The sequence below is a fragment of the Alexandromys fortis genome, unplaced genomic scaffold (assembly GCF_014885135.2).
Source record: "Alexandromys fortis isolate MF-2015 unplaced genomic scaffold, M_Fortis_MF-2015_v1.1 scaffold_21, whole genome shotgun sequence".
NCBI classification, from domain to species: domain Eukaryota; kingdom Metazoa; phylum Chordata; class Mammalia; order Rodentia; family Cricetidae; genus Alexandromys; species Alexandromys fortis.
Window position 1 is genome coordinate 16005154 of NW_026067905.1, and position 22766 is coordinate 16027919.

Genomic DNA, 22766 nt, shown 5'->3' on the forward strand with positions numbered 1-22766 from the left:
CTTTTCCTGTCCTTCTTCTGACATTGGTTTACTATCTTAACACAGTACCCTCTTCCCCTCATCCCATTGTCCTTGCTCACTTGTCTAGAAACATTCCACACTGAATGATTCTGACAGTCTGCTTCTTTGGGTATCCAGTCATTTAAAAAGTCTTCTTAACTAGCTATTTAATGAAGTCTTTTTTTTTTTTTTTTTAAATTTTTGAGGCCAAATGGGCTGTCTTCAAGCTATGTAACTGAGGTTAACCTTGAATTTTAGGTCTTGGCCTTCTGAGAGCTGGGTTGTAGAGAAGTGGGATTCCAGGCCTCCACTACCTCACTTGGTTTCTGAATTTCCAGGAATTGAACTCAAAGCTTTGTGTATGCTGACAAGCACCATGCCAACTGAGGAGCATCTCCAGCAACTGGGTTATGTACCTAGTTCAACTTCTGTTCTTAATGACTTTTAGTAATCTATTGGTGCAAGTGTATGTGAATTAAATAAAAGTAGAACATCTGGGGGGGGTAATACTATGTTGCCACCACTACTTTAGTTAATTCCTCCCAATCATTTATATAATTTAAGAATTTGCATTTATAAATGCAGTTTGATTCAAATAAGCATTGTTTAGAAACAACACTGACTACTTTCATATTGCAAGATGCCAGCCACTTTGTGTCTTCTAATCCAGTTTAATCATTTATAAACAACAGAGGTTTATTTCTTCTGCTTCGGAGTGTGAAGGCCATTCTGGGTGTTGGCATGGGGTCTGAGAGCATGATCACAAAGAGCCCTAGCTAGTTCTCTTTAGTCCCTATATGAGGCGCTAGTCCCTAAGGGAGTAGCCATCAAATGACATTCATGTCCAAGAGTCTGCGCCTGTTAATATTGTTGCATTGGAGTTTAACTTTCAGCATGCATTTGGGAGGAGACAACATTTAAACCAAAGCGAGTAGTTAAAAGTTACTCCATTTACTTCTAATTTTTTTTTTCATTTTATAGATTAGATCTGCCTTCTATTTTGAATCTGTTTTGTACTTGAGGTTGCTTGTTTCTCTTTCTCTTTTTTTCTTTTCTTGGTTTTTCAAGACAGAGTTTCTCTGTTGCTTTGGAGCCTGTCCTGGAACTAGCTCTTGTTGGCTGGGCTTGAACTCACAGAGATCCACCTACCTCTGCCTTCTGAGTGCTGGGATTAACGGTGTGCACCACTACCAACTGACCTGGTTGTCATCTAGTTATTTTTTTTAATCCAGTTATAGCATTATTTTTTTATATTTTTTTTTCTCCTTTAAGTTCCTTGGTACTTTTGTCAAAAATTGGCTATATACAAAAACACATATTCACATATGCGTGAGTGTCTTCGTCAGTGCTCCGTTGCTGTGAAGAGACACCATGACTGCATCTCTTATGCAAAGAATTAGGGCTCGCTTGCAGTTTCAGAGGTTAGTAGTCTATTAGGGCGAGAAGCACAGTGACACACAGACAGCACACTGGAGAGGTAACTAAGAGTTCTACATCTCATCCACAGAAAGCAGAGAGAGAGCCACTCGGCCTGATTTGGGCTTCTGAAACCTCAAAGCCCACCCCAAGTGACAAACTAACTCCAACTAGGCCACAGCTATCCCACCAAGGTCACTCATAACTAATCCTTCTAAGTAGTGCCATCCTGGAAGACTAAGCATTCAAATATATAAGCCCCTGGGGGCCATTCTTACTCAAACCACCACAGTAAGTGCATCAGTAGATGTTTATTTTTGGCTCTTGTTCTACAGTATCACCTCTTACATTCCCTTGCTTACTATAGCTCTTTAGTGGGTTTGGGTTTTTTTGTTGTTTGGTTTTTGTTTGTTTTTTTGTTTGTTTCTGAGACAGTGTTTTTCTGTGTAGCCCTAGCAAACCTAGAACTCCATAGACTATTCTGAGCATGGGATTAAAGTCATGCATCACCACTGCCCAGCTTTAGTAAGTTTTAAAGTCAGGTAATATACACATTCTCAAACTTTATTCATTTGGAAAATTGTTAGTTATAAATACTTGTGTTTCCAGGTAAACATGAAAATATCTACCAATTTCCATCAAAAACCATATGTTCAGGATTTATTGAAATTGTGTCATAATTTGGGGGATCATTTGGGGGATACTTGCAGGTGTTTCCAAAATGACTTTTGGTTCTCACTTTCTGTTTATTTTCTTTACATTGTTTTCTTCATTCCATTTGTTTTGAGTGGAGTGGACCCATTTTTACAGCTTCTTACGATCAGTGCTTTCTCTGCTGTATAAACACTCAAAGCTCTGGATGCCTCCCTGCTGCCTTTGCTGCATACTATACATTACGCACATTTCCAGTTTCATTTGGTTTAAAACACTTTCAGATTTCTCTTGGCATTGCTCCTTTGAATTTTGGTTCTTTAGAAATAAATTCTTTGATTTTTTTAAAGTTCTTTGAAGAATTTGGCAAACATTTCTTTTTCTTATTATTTATTTATTTATTAAAGATTTCTGCTTCCTCCCCGCCACCGCCTCCCCTTTCCCTCCCCCTCCCCCAACCAAGTCCCCCACCCTCATCAGCCCAAAGAGCAATCAGGGTTCCCTACCCTGTGGGAAGTCCAAGGACCACCCACCTCCATCCAGGTCTAGTAAGGTGAGCATCCAAACTGCCTAGGCTCCCACAAAGCCAGTACGTGCAGTAGGATCAAAAACCCATTGCCATTGTTCTTGAGTTCTCAGTAGTCCTCATTGTCCGCTATGTTCAGCGAGTCCGGTTTTATCCCAGGCTTTTTCAGACCCAGGCCAGCTGGCCTTGGTGAGTTCCCGATAGAACATCCCCATTGTCTCAGTGTGTGGGTGCACCCCTCGCGGTCCTGAGTTCCTTGCTCATGCTCTCTCTCCATCTGCTCCTGATTTGGACCTTGAGATTTCTGTCCGGTGTTCCAATGTGGGTCTCTGTCTCCTTTCATCGTCTGATTGATGAAGGTTAATATCCAGGAGGATACCTATATGTTTTTCTTTGGGTTCACCTCCTTATTTAGCTTCTCTAGGATCACGAATTATAGGCTCAATGTCCTTTATTTATGGCTAGAAACCAAATATGAGTGAGTACATCCCATGCTCCTCTTTTTGGGTCTGGCTTACCTCACTCAGGATAGTGTTTTCTATTTCCATCCATTTGCATGCAAAATTCAAGAAGTCATTGTTTTTTACTGCTGAGTAGTACTCTAATATGTATATATTCCATACTTTCTTCATCCATTCTTCCACTGAAGGGCATCTAGGTTGTTTCCAGGTTCTGGCTATTACAAACAATGCTGCTATGAACATAGTTGAGCATATTTTGTTGTATGATAAGGCATCTCTTGGGTATATTCCCAAGAGTGGTATTGCTGGGTCCAGGGGTAGGTTGATCCCGAATTTCCTGAGAAACCGCCACACTGCTTTCCAAAGTGGTTGCACAAGTTTGCATTCCCACCAACAGTGGATGAGTGTACCCCTTTCTCCACAACCTCTCCAGCAAAGGCTATCATTGGTGTTTTTTATTTTAGCCATTCTAACAGGTGTAAGATGGTATCTTAAAGTTGACTTGATTTGCATTTCCCTGATCGCTAAGGAAGTTGAGCATGATCTTGTGTCTTTTGGCCATTTGAACTTCTGTTGAGAATTCTCTGTTCAGCTCAGTGCCCCGTTTTATAATTGGGTTGATTAGCCTTTTACGGTCTAGTTTCTTGAGTTCTTTATATATTTTGGAGATCAGACCTTTGTCAGTTGCGGGGGTTGGTGAAGATCTTCTCCCAGTCAGTGGGTTGCCTTTTTGTCTTAGTGACAGTGTCCTTTGCTTTACAGAAGCTTCTCAGTTTCAGGAGGTCCCATTTATTCAATGAGGCCCTTAATGTCTGTGCTGCTGGAGTTATACATAGGAAGTGGTCTCCTGTGCCCATGTGTTGTAGAGTACTTTCCACTTTCTCTTTTATCTGGTTCAGTGTGTTCAGACTGATATTGAGGTCTTTAATGCATTTGGACTTGAGTTTTGTGCATGGTGATATATATGGATCTATTTTCATTCTACAAATTGACATCCAGTTTTGCCAGCACAATTTGTTGAAGATGCTCTCTTTTTTCCATTGTATACTTTTAGCTCCTTTATCGAAAATCAGGTGTTCATAGGTTTGTGGGTCAAAGTCCAGGTCTTCTATTCGATTCCGTTGGTCGACTTCTCTGTTTTTATGCCAATACCAGGCTGTTTTCAATACTGTAGCTCTGTAGTAGAGTTTGAAGTCAGGGATGGTAATGCCTCCAGACGTTCCTTTATTGTATAAGATTGTTTTGGCTATCCTGGGTTTTTTGTTTTTCCATATAAAGTTGATTATTGTCTTCTCCAGATCTGTGGAGAATTTTGATGGGATTTTGATGGGGATTACATTGAATCTTTGGCAAACATTTCTTGATGTGAACAACTAATTGTAGCTGGCTTTCTAAATTGATTTGTATTTATATGATTTAGTTCTTTTAAATTTATGAAGACTTGTTATGTGGTTCAGTTTATTGTCTATCTCAGTGCACTTAGGAAAAAAATGTTGTGTTGGGCAAAATATTCTATAGATATTAATTAGGTAGGTTGGTTGGTAGAACTGATCTAAACATACTGGTTTTCTGCCTTGCTTATCCTGTTATTTACTAAAAAGATGAATTTTGAAGTATTAAATAGTTGTAGATTTTTCTATTTTTTCCTTTTTTATTTTATTTTTACTTGTGTGTTAATGTCAAATGCTATAACAGTATGCTTTCACTTATTCCTTTTTCCCCTTCTGTGTGTGTGTGTGTGTGTGTGTGTGTGTGTGTGTGTGTGTGTGTGTATTTGGAGACAGTAGCTCATGTTGCCCATGCTGCCCTCAACATGCTTCAGCCTCCAAGGTCCTGCATGTCAGGCCTCACTACGCTCCCTTTCTTTTTGGCTTGTACTGTTGTTAAACATCTATATTTGTTTTAATCTCTATAATCTAGTAATTTTTCCTTTGATTTTTGAAAGATTTTTTTTGCTGAATATAAAATTATGTTAAAGTTTTCCTTTTTTCTGTACTTTGAAAATAATGCCTCTCGCTTGCTTTTTTTTTAATTTTTTCTTTTTGGTTCCTGTCCTGGAACTAGCTCTTCTAGACCAGGCTGGCCTCGAACTCACAGAGATCCGCCTGCCTCTACCTCCCCGAGTGCTGGGATTAAAGGCGTGCACCACCACCCCCCGGCAAGACCCTAGATCTTAACCGCAGATTGTTCCGTAGCTAAGTGTCTTACTGTTTTCAGGCCTTTCCTCCTAAGCTGTTTTCTCAGTCAGGANCTTTTTAAATTTATTTATTTATTATGTATACAACATTCTGCTTCGATATATGCCCGCACGCCAGAGGAGGGCGCCAGATCTCAGTACAGATGGTTGTGAGCCACCAATGTGGTTGCTGGGAATTGAACTCAGGACCTCTGGAAGAACAGCCAGTGCTCTTAACCTCTGAGCCATCTCTCCAGCCCCCACCTTTATTATTTCTTACAAAATATGTTTTTATTTTCTTTGTTTGCTTTTAAGATTTTCTTCTGTTAAAGTGATTCCATAGGTTTTCTTCTGTCGTTGAACATTTGCAATTTATTCAGTATTTTAATCTGTGGGTATCAGTTTGGGGAACTATTTGATCTTTTCAGGAAAGTTGAAAATTTGAATAATAAACACACACCTTTATGTATTAGGATACTACTTAAGAGAGTGGGATAGCATAAAGACTTGACACACAATAGACCTTAAAATTGCATATTTGTGAGTTTTTTCTATAAATAGCATTGACTCTTAAGGCCAGAGAAAGCCATAAAAATTACTTGTGATGTTTTAATTTCTTCAAGGAACACTATCAGTTGCTATGAGAGTATGTATGTGATCGTTCTTTTCTATCATTTATGCAAGAAATTATAGGATACCTATTTTTTGTGGTAATTATCTTTTTGACCAAAACCTTTCTAAAATTGGAGTTTGTTTAGGGAAGAGAAAAGGTTATAGAGAGACCTCCTGGCAAAGAGCTTGAGCTAGAAGCTAAAAACCAAGACAATTTCCTGGACTTCTTCAGGTTAATAAAAGTAGACATTTAGGTGGATTGCACACTGTTTAAAATGGAGGCTGAAATCATAAGCAGTAGTCAATATTTATAATTAAGGTGTGACTACATGGCCATTGAAAAGTGAAATGTGTGTAATGAAAATATTTAGATTCTAGAATTCTGGGTTTAAATCTCAGTGCTAACAGTCTTTGAAGCCTTTGGCAAGTTTCCTATAAAGACTTTCTTTATAAAATTGAAGAAACCTCAGGTTACTATGAAAAACTCTGAATTATATCAAACTATATAATATTTAAGACTACAAAAAGAATCTATACATTACAGTATACCAAGAATATTCCTATACCAAGAATAGGTGAGCTCTGAAATTTAAAAATAAAAGATATGTAAAAGTCAAATTTTTACCAGAAACCATTACTTGGCCCACATTTTCAGTTTTATCAAGGCAATTCCTTTTTAATTGACTTCCATATCTGATGTAAGAAATGGGTCAAATAATCAAATAATAAACTAAACCTGATACAGGTCATATAGAGCCTATGGTACATTATTTTGGCCCCAGTGAATCACCTGCTTCCTGACATCTGCACCCTTCTCAACAGTCTTCGTATACTGACCTTGGTATGTTGTGTTACTTCTCTGACACAGATACTTGATGTGCATTTGTGCTTTCCCTTTTAACACTTTTAGCACAGAATGAGGATGAGAGACCACTTAAAAGATCTGATTTTCTCAACTATTAACAGCCATCCAAGGCTAGTGAATTAGACTGTGAAGGTCAGCACTAACATTAGCTAGCCTGAGAGATGAAAACTTCAAAGCAGCAAAATCTCTGGAGATTTTGAAGACATGTCTTAGATTTATCAGGTTCCACTGAGCTGTTATATTAAGCACTGACTGACTTACCAATAAGAGCAACGATGAAATGGTAGATGTGACCAGACTCTATAGCAAATTACATTTGTCAGCTCTAGCCTCTTATTGACTAGCTCTTACATATTGATCTAACCCATTTCTAATAATCTGTGTAGCCCACGAGCTGGCTTACCAGGGAAGATCTTAACCTGCGGCTGTGTCGGGTGGGAGAATCATGGCGACTCACTGACTCAGCTTCTTTCTCCCAGCATTCTGTTCTGTCTACTCCGCCTACCCAATTTTCTGTCCTATCAGAGGCCAAGCGGTTTCTTTATTACTTAACCAATGAAACAACAGATAGAAAGATGACCCTCCTCCATCACTGGAGTATGGGAGATGGACCAAGATGGTTCCGTGGATTTCAGTAGAAAAAAACTGGGAGAATTTAGCATTTGCTAATGGAGAAAACAATAGATGTTGGTGTTAAAAGGAAAGAGCTCACTGACGGTCGACAATACATCACTGGCAGGTGATGCTATGTAAAAGCATTTGCTTTTACTTTTGATAATGATAAAAATCTGGTATTATTAGATGTGCAGGGGAGTGTTAGTGCCTCTTTTAGTAATCTGAGTACTGGTGTTCATATTCTGTTACTGGTGTGTCACCAGTATACAGATGGGATTTGTTTAAAGCCCAGGACAGCACTGCCAAAAGAGTTCAGAAGTCAGACATTTAGAAACTACACTGAATATAGAAAACTGATAAAATTGTTAAACATGGTTATCCTAGAAGTGAAGTGGGGGGAACAAAACAGTATCAAGAAGGCAGAATCTCTTTTAAGTGCTGCTCACAGGTTGAAAAGTGACCTCTGGATTTAGCTATGTGGAAGTCATTGAGGATCTATCTTATCAAAAAAAGCTTTTCTTTGGAAAAGTGGGGCATAATAAGACTGAATTGTCTTCAGCTGTGTCTGAATGGAGACAGGGTCTTGCCCTGTAGCCCAGACTTACGGCAGTCCTCCTGTCTCAGCTACTTCTCCCAGTTTATGAAAGTTTTTTAAGATGGACACATAACATTTATTTATAAGATAGGATAGGATAAGAAACAACAGAAGAAAAGTCCAACAGAGAGGAGATAAATGGTTAAAAACTATTTCCTGATAGCCACAGGGACTTGCCTGCATATTCTGTATGCCTAGGAATGATGGTACAGCAGCAGAAGGGCCAAAAGCTTAAGAGCAGTCTGGGCTACAGTGCAAGTTCAAGACCAGTTTGTTTAAAATGAAATTCTTGAAAAAAAGAGTTGGTGATATAGTTTAATAACAGAGCATTTGCCTAGTATAAAGAACCTGGGTTCAATTCCCAGTACCACCAGACATACATAAAATATGCATAAAAGGAAAAAAGTTTCTGAACTAAATAAAATTAATGGCAATTTAGAGAGGATGAATAACTACTACTAATTCCTGGGAGCCTACTATACATACAGTGAAATACAAATAATGCAAGTTAGGAAGTTGGACTTTGTACTTCCCTAATCTAAAGGTACTCAGTACTTTACATTAAAAAAAAAGACTATGATTACGTTTTCCAGTGTCAAGGATAGAATCAAAACTCCTGTTCTCATTTTGTTCTCTGTTCCTTTCCTTTTTAAATTTAAAAACATTTTTCAGAGCACTTTTAGACCTTCACTAAAGTTATTTCTTTCCCCATAGTTTTCAAGTTTGTTATACAGTTAAAAACATTTAGCTGCTTCAGATTCTCTTCTCTCCCTTAACAATATGTGTTAAGGTTTCTTTCTCCTTTTTCATATACTAAGTAATAAATAGTTATCAGGATGTACCATAGACTGTTCATCTGCTACAGGGCCTCTTGGTTGCTTCCAGGATTTGATAATAATAAATAAAATTGCTGTAAACATCTGCATGCAGATTTTGTGTAGACATAAGTTTTCATTTTGTTTGTGTAGGTGCCGGAAGCACAATTTCTGCACTGTGTGGTGAGTATAAAATGTGAGAGACTGCTGGACTATTCCATTGGCTGCACTAGTTTGTGCTACCTCTAACAGTCAGGGAGAGTGTCTATGGAGCCACATACTCATCAGTATTTTGGTTTTGTCAGTGTTCTGGATTTGGCCATTTTACTAGTATAGAGTGGTCCCATTTTTCTTTTGATTTGCATTAACCATAGTTTCAGTTCTATTTCCTACTCTTTCAAATTTGTACCATGATTTGATATTCTGTTAATCCTACACCTGCTATTCACATATACAGATACCTGATTACTTCACTTTTTTTTTAAGGTACTCTTTCCTGACCATTTTTCTATCATGCTAATTTAATTAAAATTGCTTTCTTTTTAGTTTTTTCTCTATTGTAGGACTTGTTTGTTCATTTAAAAATTTTTTAAGCTTGCTTTGCTTGCATACTTCAAGAAGGTATAGGTGTTATTACAAAGAATCAAATGTTTTTTAAAAAGCTAACTGAATTAATAAAACATTAGTTATCTCAAAAAAAAAGCTAACTGAAAACTTGCTCTGGTATATCTCATCTAATATAAAAATTGGGATCAGAAGAAACAGCTTTCTCATTGTTGATGACCTAATCTAAATTTCTTAATTATGTACAGAATTGAACTGTTTTATTATGGATCTCAGATGTTTTAATTTCTGTACAATTATTTACTGTCTGATACATAGTACATAGCTTGCACTTAATGAAAGCAGAGTCTGGATTTTAGAGAGACAAGTAAATGCTCATGTGTTTCTTTAATTATATAAAGTGGTGTATTTCCTGTATTTAAAAAAATCTGATATGCTTGGTTCTCATATTTCTTGTTTCTATTTTTTTTTTCTAAAATGCCTGAAAACTAGTATTAGATGTTAGGATCCTGGCTTTAAATTGAGACATTGTCCACATTGACTTGTATTTATTTGGGTGAATTTCATAGTAAGTACCATGCTAGATGTATATATACAAATACACACACACACACACACACACACACACACACACACACCTGAATAGATCAGACCTTATTTAGTGGAAAAATATGTAAACAAATGATTTATTTGTATAGTGCTGTAGCAAAACTGCACACACGTATACTGGAATAATTGGCTAAACCACAGCTTTCTTACAGGCATTACCTCAGTTTTTACTTGAGCCAAGAATGAGCTGGTCAGATGAGGGAAAAAGGAGTACATTCCAGGTTGAGTGAAAGTGCCAATAAAGATGCCGAGAGGCAGAATAGCGAGAAACTAAGAGTAACAGAGGCTCTCTGTGTCAGAGTCAGAGCTTCGCCATCTGATTTACTATGTCAAGGAAGTTGGAATTGCTTTCTCTCATTTTTTCTCACGAATATATGCTTTGAAAGTATAGCAACAAAGCTCATTTCTGTCATTTTAGTGCTAAAAATTATGAAAAACCTTGTATTTGATTCACTTTCCTAATTTGTAGAAGATAGTGGTTACATTTTTTTGACTGGTTGGGGGTTGTAGTTGACTGTAAACGGTAAAGATAAATGCAGTAATGGGTGACTTCTTTTTTCAGTGCTTATAGTAATAATAGCTTCTGTTACTCTTCATCCTCAGAACATCTCAGTGAGGTGGTTTATTTAATTATCTCTATCTTCTAACTAAACTGGAACACCTTAGGTTCCACTAAACTGTTTCACTTTAGGTTATAGCTAGCAAATAGTAGCTTCATTTGTTTAAGACCCATAACAGTGTCTCTTATGCTCCCATTTTGTGAGATCACATATATAGAATACTTCAGTATAATGTCTAGCACATAAGAACTATAAATAATGCCAGGTGGTAGTGGTGCACATCTTTAATCCCAGGCAGAGGCAGTCAGATCTCTGTGAGTTCTATGCCAGCCTGGTCTACAGAGTGAGTTCCAGGACAGCCAGGGCAGTTACACAGAGAAACCCTGTTTTGGAAAACAAAAGTAGGAAAAAGGGAGTCCCATGTGGTTTGATGTTGGTCCAGGGCAGTCTCACTCTGTAGATCTCCGCTAGGAAACGGGTATCAAACTGTCCTATAGAGATCACTCAGCTTGTAAACAGTGAAGCACACATAAGGGCGTCATTTAGGGTCTACAACCAAAATCTGTTAGAAATATATACGGAATAACATTTAAGGGGTTTTAAGAAAGTAATATAAAAAGAAGAGAAACTTTGTTATTTTTCCTTTGCTTTTTGCATTAAGTCATTTAAAATCAATTTTTAAAAGTTTTTCCCTAGGGGCGTTCTCTGTTTTTTGTGTTAACTCATATTTTCCTCCTCTCCTCTATCTAGAGTGTCTTAAACCATTCTACCTTGTGAGAAATTGGATGCTCTTGCAGATAGTCATTGTGGGAGAAAACGTTTCATTTAAGTCCCAGATGAGGACCGAAAACTTGAAATCAGAGGAGCATCTGAAATCAAGTAATATTAGGTAGGATAAAAATTACAAGGGATTTCTGCATTGTTTTTCATTTCCAAGGTGTATATTAAATTTCATATTCATATTGATATTCTGTGGACGTTGTGAAAAGAATTTGAGACTTCCTGAAGGATTGGGAAAGGATATGCTAAAAATTCTATTTTTACTTATGTGGCTTTGTGAGAAATTAAAGCTAGGTTTACTTTGACATTAACATTGATATCTTGTGGTCCAAGGAAACTTCTTTAAATATACTGAAATACATTTGTATGTTTAGATACAAAGTTTTCTGAGTATTTATAAGCCTAGGTACATGTGATTCATCTTTTTCATATAAAATTTTTTCTTTATTATATTTATGGGTGTTTTGCCTGCGTGTATTTGTACATACCACAAGTGTACACTATGTGAGTCCAGAAGAGAGTATTGGATACCCTGGGACTGGAGTTAAAATGATTGTGAGCCCATGTCGGTGCTGGGCAGTGAACCTGGGTCATCTGGAAGAATAGCCAGAACTTTTAACTACTTCCTGAGATTCATCTTATTAATTTTTCTTCAGAGTTAAAGAAACTGTCTTTTACATATTTGGTGATTTTATTTGACCCCAGGAAACATCAATTCTGGGATTTACTTGTCAGCATGGATTCAATTAAATGCCACAAAGACCTTGAGAGTTTGATATTACAGAAGACCTCTTCTGCATGACCAGTTAGTAACTCTTGCTGTAGCATCTTAATGACATAGTGTATCTGATTCATAACAGAGGTGTGGTTTTACACTTAAAGTTTTATACTCTATAAATTGATACCACCATGATTGATGGTGACATTTGTAACTACTTCATTTCAGAAAACCTGCTTCATTTTTATAGTGCTTATGAGCTCTGGTTCTGGAATTGCATTGCAAGGTAGAATCAGAGCTCTGCTACTTCCTAATCCTGTGACAGTAGGAAAATTATTTCATCCCTCTGTCCTACTTACCTGATAGAAAGACTGAAATTTAAAGTTGTTTGCTTGTTTTCAGTGTTGTGGGTCAAGCATGGACATGGCTCGGCAAGCATTCTACCACTGAGCTACATCCTTGTCTACCCCTGCTATTTGTTGTTTTAAAGTAAGAGTCTTCTTAGGTAGGAAGGGCTAGCCTTGAACTTACTGTGTTACCTAGGGATGACCCTACACTTTAAATCCTACTGCCTCCATCTCGGGACTGCTTGTGTGTTACAGGCATGTACCTCTGTGCCGAGTGGAATGTAAAGATTTTATAATAGGTGAAAGCCTGGCAAGAAGACTTAGCAGATAATACATTATTAATTATATTATCAGGCTATTAATTAATTAATTTTTTATTTTATTATTATTTATTTATTTTGGTTTTTCGAGACAGGGTTTCTCTGTGTAACAGTGCTAGCTGCCCTGGAACTAGCACTTGTAGACAGACTGGCCTTGAACTCATGGAGATTCTCCTGCCTCTGCCTTCCCAGTGCTAGATTTAAAGACATATACCACCACTACCTTGGCAGGCTATTCATTTTAACTGATGATTTGGACTCTGTTCTCAGCATGCATTTCAGTCATTTATTATTTGCTTCATATGTTATCATGTCTCAGGTTTTTAAATGTTACTTTGAAATAATCAGATATAATCATAACTGATATTATAGAGAAAGGACAGAGTTTAAAGAAAAATGGCAAAACATCCTAACTCGGTTCTTTTGTATTCTCTGTGTCTGCCACCAATGTTATTTTCTATTCATACAAAAAAATATATTGGTTTTATCATCTGTTCACATGAGAACATAGTTTTATGGTATCTAAATAATTTATCTTTCTGTCCTTAAATGTTTTGTGGAGGTAAAGAACTAGAGTCCTTAACTGCCCCTTTGAACTGTTGTCTTTACTCCACTGTGTTCTTCCAGAAGAGATCCCAGGAAGCAGTAGGGGAAGGGATACCTGACTGCAGTTAGAATCCGAACTAGCAGGTAGTTTGGTCCCAGATTTTCCTTCTTTGAGATGTCATTTAACATGCTTTGTCTTACTTAGTCTCAGCAACCTTCATCTCTGAATGCCTGCCTGTACACTTACTTCAGCTTTCTCAATTACCTATACTGCCTGAACTGCTGTTGGATTCTTTGCTCTGTATTGTCTCCCCTTCCTAGTTGAACTTTGGAGATTTCTTGGAAAGGAGAGTTTTTCTAGTTAGTATTATCATTATCTCATTTCCAGTTATGATCTTTAATCTATGCTTTATACATCTAGCGTCATTTCCCCATGTGTGTATGTGCCCTGTATGCATGCAGTGCCCACTACATCTAAGTAACCTAATAGTGATTCTGTACTCTGACTTTGAATTCTTAAACACAGCAAGTCTTCTCATACATAATCTGCTGCCTTCCTTGGTTCTCCAACTTCATATGTAGCTTTTGACTTTGCACTTTATCTGTTTACTGTCTCAGTTTTGTCTTTGGCTCTTGTTTTTGAGATTCCTAGATCAGAATGGAATATATACATATACTCACAGATTGTATGTAAGTAGGTCATGTAGTGATGTATGGTATAGAGCAGTGGTTCTCAACCTTTCTAATGTTGCAACCCTTTAATACAGTTCTCGTGTTACCGTCACCCCAAATATAACATTATTTTATTACTACTTCATAACTGTACTTTTCCTACTGTTATGAATTGTAATGTAAGTCTCTCATGTGCAGGATAGCTCATATTTGACCCCTGTGAAAGGTTGTCATCCCAAAAGGGGTCATGGCCCTCAGGTTGAGAAATGCTGGTATAATTGGCATGTACCAAGCTTTTATACACTGACAGAAAGCAAATCCATTTTTGTTAACTTAACTGAGGAAAGCTCTGAGTAACAGCACCTTCCCTAGAGTTCCTTCTAAATAACTGTAGTACAGCATTTTTATTTTTCTCTAGTTGATTTACTATTAGAAAACTTGCTGTCTAGAGAGCTTATATTTATGTTTCTCTGTGTCCATAGGATATTCACCGTACAGTATTTGGCTTACTATTTGGCATAATTAGGTTATGATTTGATTCTTATGTTTATGACTATAATAGGTGAATATTGTAGTTATCTCAAATTGTTCCTTAGAACTATATGTTGAACAAGTGAACAAAGTAAGTTAAAAAAAAAACCCACCTTGGCTCTTCCTACAAGGAAAGAAAAAAGAAAACCAACTACTCTAGCCACTTATCCCAAAATAAGTGGCTTAGCATTTGTGTGTTTTATTTTGATAGCTGTGAGTTTAGAATGGTTCTGATTTTTTTTTTAAACAGGGAAAATAGATCTGAACTTCAAGAAGAAAAATCTTTTATGTGTCCCAATGCTATATGGACTATTACTACTATATGTTTGAATTTTATTTTCTTAGACTCAGACGTGCTTGGCTGTAGTGATTAGGAACTAAACTCTGAAGCCAAAGTACTACTTCCAAATCTGTGACCATGGGCTTGTTACTTAACCTCTCTATATCTGCTTATGTTTTCTTCAGGTATAAAATGGAGACAGTAATAGCACATAGTTTACATTAAACTATTTACTTACACAAGGCCCTTAGAACAGTGTTATAGTGCTAGTTTTTGTAGTAGCTAGTGCTTGGAATGCATTAAATGTATTTATAGATCTTGATTATGTTATCTCCATGTGAATTGTTTCAGATTATAGTTTCCAATGTATTGTCACTGATCCAGCCTTTTTTGGCACTTTATTTCACTTTTTTCTCTTTTATTGTTTGACAGGCATAGTTTATTTCTCCTAATGAATACTGGTATAGTAGCACACCTGTAGTTCCAGCCCTTGGGGAGACTAAGGCAGGATGGTCATGGAAGTTCAAGGCCAGCTGGTACCATATAGCAAAATAAAAGAAAACAAACAAAAATCCCAAAGACAATGTATATAATATTTTGAAAGTTTATATATTTAACTAACTTTGCTCTTTTATTATGAAGAGTATTGTAACATGAGAGCTGGCTTGTTTGTTGGGGTTTCTGTCCTGCCCGGTACCCCACAACTGTTTAGCCCCAAAGAAAATCACACATAGGTCTCCATAAATTATAAGCTGATTGGCCCATTAGCTCTAGCCTCTCACTGGCTAACTTTCACATCTTGATTAACCCATTTTTTCTGATCTATGTTAGCCATGTGGCTCAGTACCTTTTTCAGTGGGGCAGATCACATCCTGCTGCTTCGGTGGTCTGGGCAGGAGTGAGAGGGATCAACTTCCTCCTTCCCAGAATTCTCCTATTTTCATTATATCATTTCTACTTCGTGTCTGGTTTTCCCGCCTATAATTCCTGCCTGGCCAGTCAGTGTTTATTTATAACATGATTGACAGAATACAGACAATTCTCCCACACCAGAGTATGGTGGTTTAATTTTGGGATTCTTGGTATTTTCATTCCTTTCAGTATTCCTTTAGTTTAAAGTAAGAACAGACACACCTCACCATTGCTCATGTTCTTCTGAGAAGGACATCTTGTTATCCAGACAGGTGGGACTGTAGGGGCAGGTGTCCTGTAAGTGTAAAGACAGCCTGTGCCACAGCAAATTCCAGCCCTGCCAAGGCTATGTATATAGTTAGGTCCTGAGCTTTGGTTGTTTTTGTTTTAAGATGCTTGTATCTATATGAGCATTGAGTAACTATAAACTAATGTTAATTTGTTATAGTTTTTTTTATCAAGAATTGCTGAAATATAGTTTTTTTTGTTTGTTTTTCTTTAGACTAGAGAGTATTCCATTTTGAGAAAAAGACAGGAAAGCTGTGGCTGGTAGGGGAGGATGTGTGTTTTCTCAGTTTGTGTGACCTTGGATTTTTAAAATCATATGCTGGCAGTTTTTTTTAATGGTGAAAGTTAAGACCTAAAGTGATGAGTGAAGATGGACTATATGGATAATGAATTTGGTATACAATGTTCAGTACTAAGCAGAGTTATCTGGTGAGCATTGTGCATTTGTATTAATAGTTTTTTATGTTAAACCCCATTGTGATTCTCTTCAAAAGATATAGATAGATAGATAGATAGATAGATAGATAGATAGATAGATATAGATATATATGAATATGTAAGCAATGGATGTCTTTAAAGACTACAAGAAACAAAAGTATTTTATATTTTACTGAAGTTAAAATTTAAAATTTACAATCATGGGGACTGGAGTGGTAAGAACACTGGCTTCTCTTCAGTTCAGAGGATGCTTGTTTCATTCCCACCTACATGATAGCTCATGACCCTCTGTAGCTGAGTTCTCGGAATCTTCTGGTCTCTGCTAGTGCCAGGCACACAAGTAATGCACAGATGTACACACAAACTGTCTTAAGTTAGGGTTTCTGTTAGTGTGATAAACACCATGACCAAAAGCAACTAGGGGGAAGTTTATTTCACTTAGACTTACAGGAATAGTCCATCGTGAAGGGCATTGTCTGCTTTCTTAGTCAGCTCACTTTCTTCTACAACTCAGGACCACTAGCCATTCTGGGACACCTCCCACAGAGAGCCTGGCCCTCCCACCGAATTAATCAGTCGAGAAAATGCCCTGCAGGCTTGTCCACAGGCCAGTCTGGTGAGGTCATTTTCTCAGCTGTGGTTCCTTCTCAAATGACTCCAACTTGTGTCAAGTTGACAAAAACCAGGACACAGGCAAAACATCCATATACAATGAAATAACAGTTTTTAAAAATTTAGTTACTATAAAATATGTAAAATAGTGCTTTCCCTAAAATGTTTAGTACCTTTATATTCTTCTAGTTTTTGTTCCAGTTTAGTTCTTTTGAAATGGAAATCTCGTGGTGTAATAACTTTTAATTGTTTTGTTAGTTGACATATACAGTGGGTACAGTGTGATGTTTGAGTGCTTGTATTCAAGCCTCAGGATGTTTGGGTGTATTCTTCGCCCAGTGTATTTATCTTTGTGGAGATAACATTTAAACTCTACTTCTGGTTGTTAAGATTAGATGATCAGCATGTTTTGTTAGCTGTAATCATTCTTCTGTGCAAGAGAGTACCAGAACCAGTGGGAGAGCATGTTTCAGAGTTCCTGATAATCAGAATGCTAGTCAAAAGGGATTCTGATGTTACGTATTTTTAAAAGCTGTATTACTATAAAGCAACTTTGGTAGACAAAGAATTTCCTTATTCCAGATGTGTTTCACAAGGAAGTGTAATGCTCTGACTCATACACAAAGCAGGAGTGATTGTTAACCAGTAAATGGGGGTGGTGTTCTTAGCCCAGGGACTATCCTTTTCAAAAGTACAGTGACAGACAGACCGCTAGATTAAGGAGAGAAGAGTGGTGAAAGCTAAGAATTCAGAGACTACAGAATTTGTCACTAAAGACTTTGTAGTGGAAAATCACTAAGTTCAGGCAGCTAGTTGGCAAGATGAAGCATGGTTTCAAAAATACCTTTTGCAGTAGTTCAGATGAGGAATGGGTATAGGGAGGGAGGGCAAAGTGGTAATGCAATGAAGGTACAACTGCTATTTAGAGGATAGCATTTCTCAGGAATTGCTAGATAGTAAGACTTTGGAAGAAGGTGGGCATAAAGAACTTTTGGGGATTGCCTTCCACAGCTCAAATGCTTTGATAAAACTACCATGACAAAGAAAACATTCCTAAGAGAATGAAGTATGAAGTTAAGGGTAGACCATGAGGTCAGTTTAGGGCCTTTCCTATACAGACAATTCTTGACTTTCAGAGGGGGAAATTCTTGGTTTTTTTTTTTTTTAAAGAAGAATGTATGGGGAACTTGAACATGTTTTTATGTTCAAAAACATAAAACATGTTTTTATGTTCAAAAACAAAGAGATGGAATTCTCAAGATTGTCAAAAAGGAAAGAAAAATCAAGTCCTTAATGAAATGCTAGAAAGAGCATTCCATTGAAATGAACTTTGATCTCATAAGGGGAGGACACTAAATGCCAGAGCAGAGCTATGTAACTGTCATCGCCAGTGGGGAAAGGGACAGGAACAAGCAGCTTGAGAAGAGTAGAAATTTGAAATGTCATGGTAACCGGTAAATTGAAAACAAACTAGTCTTCAAGGTGTTGGGGGAAACCTTGTAATACCTTTACAGTCAGATTTGGGGAAGTTACCAGTTTAATCTGTGAAGTAATTTGTAAGTTCTGACATCAATTTCCCTAGACCCAGTGTTATACTGCATGTTAAGGGAAGGTATAGACTTCCCAGCCATCTAGCCTTATTGTAATGCATTGTTTTACTTGATAATTTGATATAATTATATTAATTGACTTGGTTTGTTTTTTAACTAATGTTATTTTTTCTTATCTAGGCAGGCAGAAGTCCTGAAGGCTGAAATGACAGGTATTGACTGTCTTAATTCTTTATTAGTACCTATTTTATTCTATTAAGTTAATGGAAGAAAATTCCCTTTTGGGGGTATAGTACCAAATCCTGTGCTAGTTGCCAAAACAATAATAACTCTGCTTTAAATGTCTATTGGTCTTATATTTTGGGTTTTCCCTTAAATACTTCTCAGGAGATTAATGTAGTAGTATATGCTGCATTTGAATTGCTATTAATTGCATAATTGTTTAATTTTATGAATCTTTTATTAATAATATATAAATTATTCACACTCCATTGTAACTATATAAAACTTTGTTTGATTAATATTTTCCCAGGAAATATTTTCAGTTTGTAGTTACTCAAACCTGAGTAGTAAGTAAGCCTTCAGGAAAGTTGCTTATATAGAAACTGCTCTCAAAGTCTGAAATTCAATGAGCAGCCTTTTCTCATCTTTTCTGCTCAGAATAATAGCTAAAGTCCATTGGGAAGAATTTTGGACTTAACTGCTGAAATAAAAAGATAATTCAAAGCTATTGATCAGCATGTCATTGATAACAGCATGTGTTATCCTAACCTATCAAAGAGAGACGTGATAATGGATAGTATTCTAGTCTGGGAGGAATTTAGTTGTATGGTTAACACATGAACAGTTCAGCTAATGTTGATTGATAACCAGCATTCTGACCAAAATTTATAATTGAAAAAGGACTATACTACTAGAGAGATAGTGTTTCTTCAGCTTTGACAGGGTATAATGTTTATGAGGAGCCTGATTATTGTATCATAAAGTATAAGGCAAAAGAGAAACAAGGGTTGTTCACTGCTGTTCTTCCTATTAGCACATTTGTGGCCATCATCCACATTGTGTGATACCAGTGTTAGAATTAGAGCTTGGATTAGCCTTAGAAATATTTTCTGTATCATGTATATGGAACAGCATCAAGCTGCATGTACCATATGCTTTTTCCCAAAGCATCAAACATTTGTTTAAATTTACTCATTTGAATGACTTCTGCAATCCCCTAAAGCCCAGTGTAGTGGCGCACACCTGTAATACCAGCACTTCAGAGTGAAGGTAGGAGGAGCACAGGCTCAAGGCTAGCCTGCGCTAGACATTGAGATCCCGCCTCCAAACAAATGAACAAAAAGCACTTTATAAGACTCAGTTTTTACTAGCCAGCAGACCTCTGTATTAACTCAAATATCCAGGGCACTCTTTGCTGAATAGGATTATAGTGAATTATGGATACTAATGGCCAAACTAAAGAGGAGTGGAAACTGTGACAATGTATAGCAGCAAACTCCTAGATGAAATTAAATTGTTTAACTAGATATTGGAAATTTGTAATTGTAAAGTTTGTTAAGTAGTTCTGAGGAAGCTTACTGTCAGCATTCGAACTGTTCAACCCCTACAGGACTTTGGCAGAAAATGTGACCCCATTTCTTAAATACATAATCAGAGCCTGACTTCCTAATTTTATTCTATACAGTTACTCTTCTGACCTTTTGAGCAGTTTAATACCAGGCCTCGGCCTTCCTTCACATTTAAGTTATAATATGGACTGATCACAGAAGTGCCATGGATGGGCATGTCCCATTCATGAAAATAATTTTCATAGTTACACTAGGGTAGTATAATAGAGTAGTAATAATCCAGGCATCTGCTGGTTGGTGAACTTACAGAAAAATTTTGTGAGGATCCTTGTAGGAATGATTCAAAATCAAAGGGAACCATGACTTGAATGAAGATACAGTTACAGGGGTAAACAATTTGATAGATGACATTATTTCAAATGGAGTGACTCATTTGAGATATATGACCTGCTGTGACATGAACAGGCAGAAATCCAAACCAACAGCAAAGAGTGAATCGTTTTTCAATGGCCATTTTAATTTCATAATGAAAATTTAAATCTGAAAGATGGGTGGAGTGAATGGGTCAGCACACAGGAGTTTTTTCTGTGCACAAGCATGGAAACTCAGATTCCAGCAACCATGTAAAGTCATGCTGGGCATACCTGCAACCCCAGCACTAAGGAATACGGAAGGTAGAGACAGCAAGATCCCTGGGACTCGCGAGTGCAGGTAGAGTGATAGAAGGATGCCTGATGCTCTCTTTGCTCTACTCATCCAGTGCATACACCCACACACACTCACATAAACACCATACACATACACTTCATACACATGCACATGGTATACACGGTTTTAAAAAATAGCTAAAACAACAAACAAAAGCATTTTAAATCAAATTTAGCTATTAGCCGAAAGGCAGAAGTGAAAGTCCTTTGAAATACAGTAACATAAAACTCGTGCAGCAGTGAATGGGGAGAGAAGGAGTCATTGGTGTGGCTCATGGATTAAGTGACTTAACAACATGGTGGTGTTTTGTTTGCTTTGTTACACAGATTCTAAGCTGGGTCCAGCTGAGGTCTGGACATCCAGGCAAGCTCTGCAGGACTTGTACCAGAAAATGCTAGTTACTGATCTGGAATATGCTTTAGACAAGAAAGTAGAACAGGATCTGTAAGTATTGTCATTTGAGATGTTCCTGTGCAATCAGGAATCGTCAAGACTTTGAAACATAAATGTTTAATTGATAATTTTTCAACCTGCCCTAGTGTAAACTTTTTAAATGAAATTCTAATACTTGTGATTTTAAAAAAAGAAATTTAATGATTAGTGTTTTTTTTCAGGTGCAGTCTTAGAGGGTGAGAGGAGGACTGTTTAGGTTTGAATTTTACCAGAGACAGTTCTTAGAACATACTGGAGTGGACAAATTTAAACATATGTATGATACTTCAAATTTTAAGTGTATCTGTATTGAGTCTTATAATTAAACCATGATAGTAAAGATAGACTTTTCTTTGATAGTGGGATTTTGCATTTGGTCTTAGCCCAAAAGCCAAGAAACTATGGTCAATGTCATGCTGTTTGTTCAACAGGAAAGTGTATTTGATTGTAAGTAAAGTTCATTTAATCAAATCCATCGCTATATCTTCCTGCTCACCAGAAAACTAAAGAAAGATTTTGTGTGTTTAGGCAATTCCACGTATTCTTTCTAGGAAGCATGAAATGCAGATAATCAGTGAGTGAATAAAGGTCTTTGGTAGAAGATTTTGTCTTATAAATTGAAATAGGGACGGTAAGTTTGATGGAAAATTAAGCAGCAGTTAAGAACATTCTGTTTTTAATCCTAGCACTCAGGAAGCAGAGGCAGGCAGGTCTCTTTGAGTTTGAGGTCGGCCAGGGCTACATAGTGAAGCCCTGTCTTGAAAAAACAAAAAAGAAAACATTCATTCTAGTAAGGCCTAATAGCCCAAGTTGTGATGGTGTTGTTTTTTTCTTTTTCCTGTGCTTTTTGTGCCCTGTGTTTTTAGAAAGTCTAGTAGTTTAACTTAATAACTAATCAGAACTCATGTTTGTAATATTTGAGTCCATGATGAGAAAGCATCACCAATAGTAAAGGAGTATTGATGTCCTAAACTATTTTTTTTAAAACCTTAAAGTTCTGGAGCCTCAAAAATAAGAGATTGATACCTTAGTTCACTAATATTTAATTTAAGTTGATAATGTAATGATTAATGTCATTTTGGTATACTAAATTTTAGCATTGTGTTGTTTAAATAAAAATTTGAAATGTGGCTTCTATTTCATATTGTAAAGAAAGTATTAAGCCTTAACCTGTAAGTTAAACAAAATCATTAAACATTAAATAGAAGTGAGTGTTGTGCATAATTATCTGGGGAAAGTAAAAGGTAGAACTTGATATGTACAGAGCCGCCCCCTCCCCCAAGTGTGTCACTTTTGAGTAGGTTATAATTATTTTTGGCCCAGTGTGTTAAAAATGTTAATAGCTTATTTTACTTTGATCTTACCACTATGGTTTTGGTTTTTGTCCTGGGATTCTTAATTAGTTCTTACTGTAATAGCTCTAAAGGGTCATAGTAGAAACCACATTCTGCTTACTGGAGCATTTGGTAAGTGTCCACTAAAGTCAGTTGTATTCTACTGCATGTATAGTCTTGTTCAAAGAAAAGCATGAAGTTATTTAATTAAATAACTTTGATGCTGGTTTGCTGTTTGGTATGGTATATAACAAACAGCTCT

The 22766-nt window shown here is 36.8% G+C and overlaps 1 protein-coding gene across 5 annotated transcripts in view; it reads left to right on the forward strand.

The window, feature by feature from the left end:
• The window catches only part of Smg7 (SMG7 nonsense mediated mRNA decay factor), a 63567-nt gene that overhangs the window by 13929 nt on the left and 26872 nt on the right, over positions 1–22766 (forward strand). For 2 of the 5 annotated variants that reach the window (XM_050135345.1, XM_050135348.1), the window contains exons 2-4: positions 11216–11354; positions 18640–18671; positions 21065–21182. In XM_050135345.1, the coding sequence (XP_049991302.1) occupies positions 11251–11354; positions 18640–18671; positions 21065–21182 (254 nt within the window). In that variant the 5' untranslated portion in view covers positions 11216–11250. Of the gene's footprint in view, positions 1–8885; positions 8916–11215; positions 11355–18639; positions 18672–21064; positions 21183–22766 lie in introns of all 5 variants that reach the window. The other 3 variants (XM_050135346.1, XM_050135347.1, XM_050135349.1) reach the window with 3 other exon arrangements.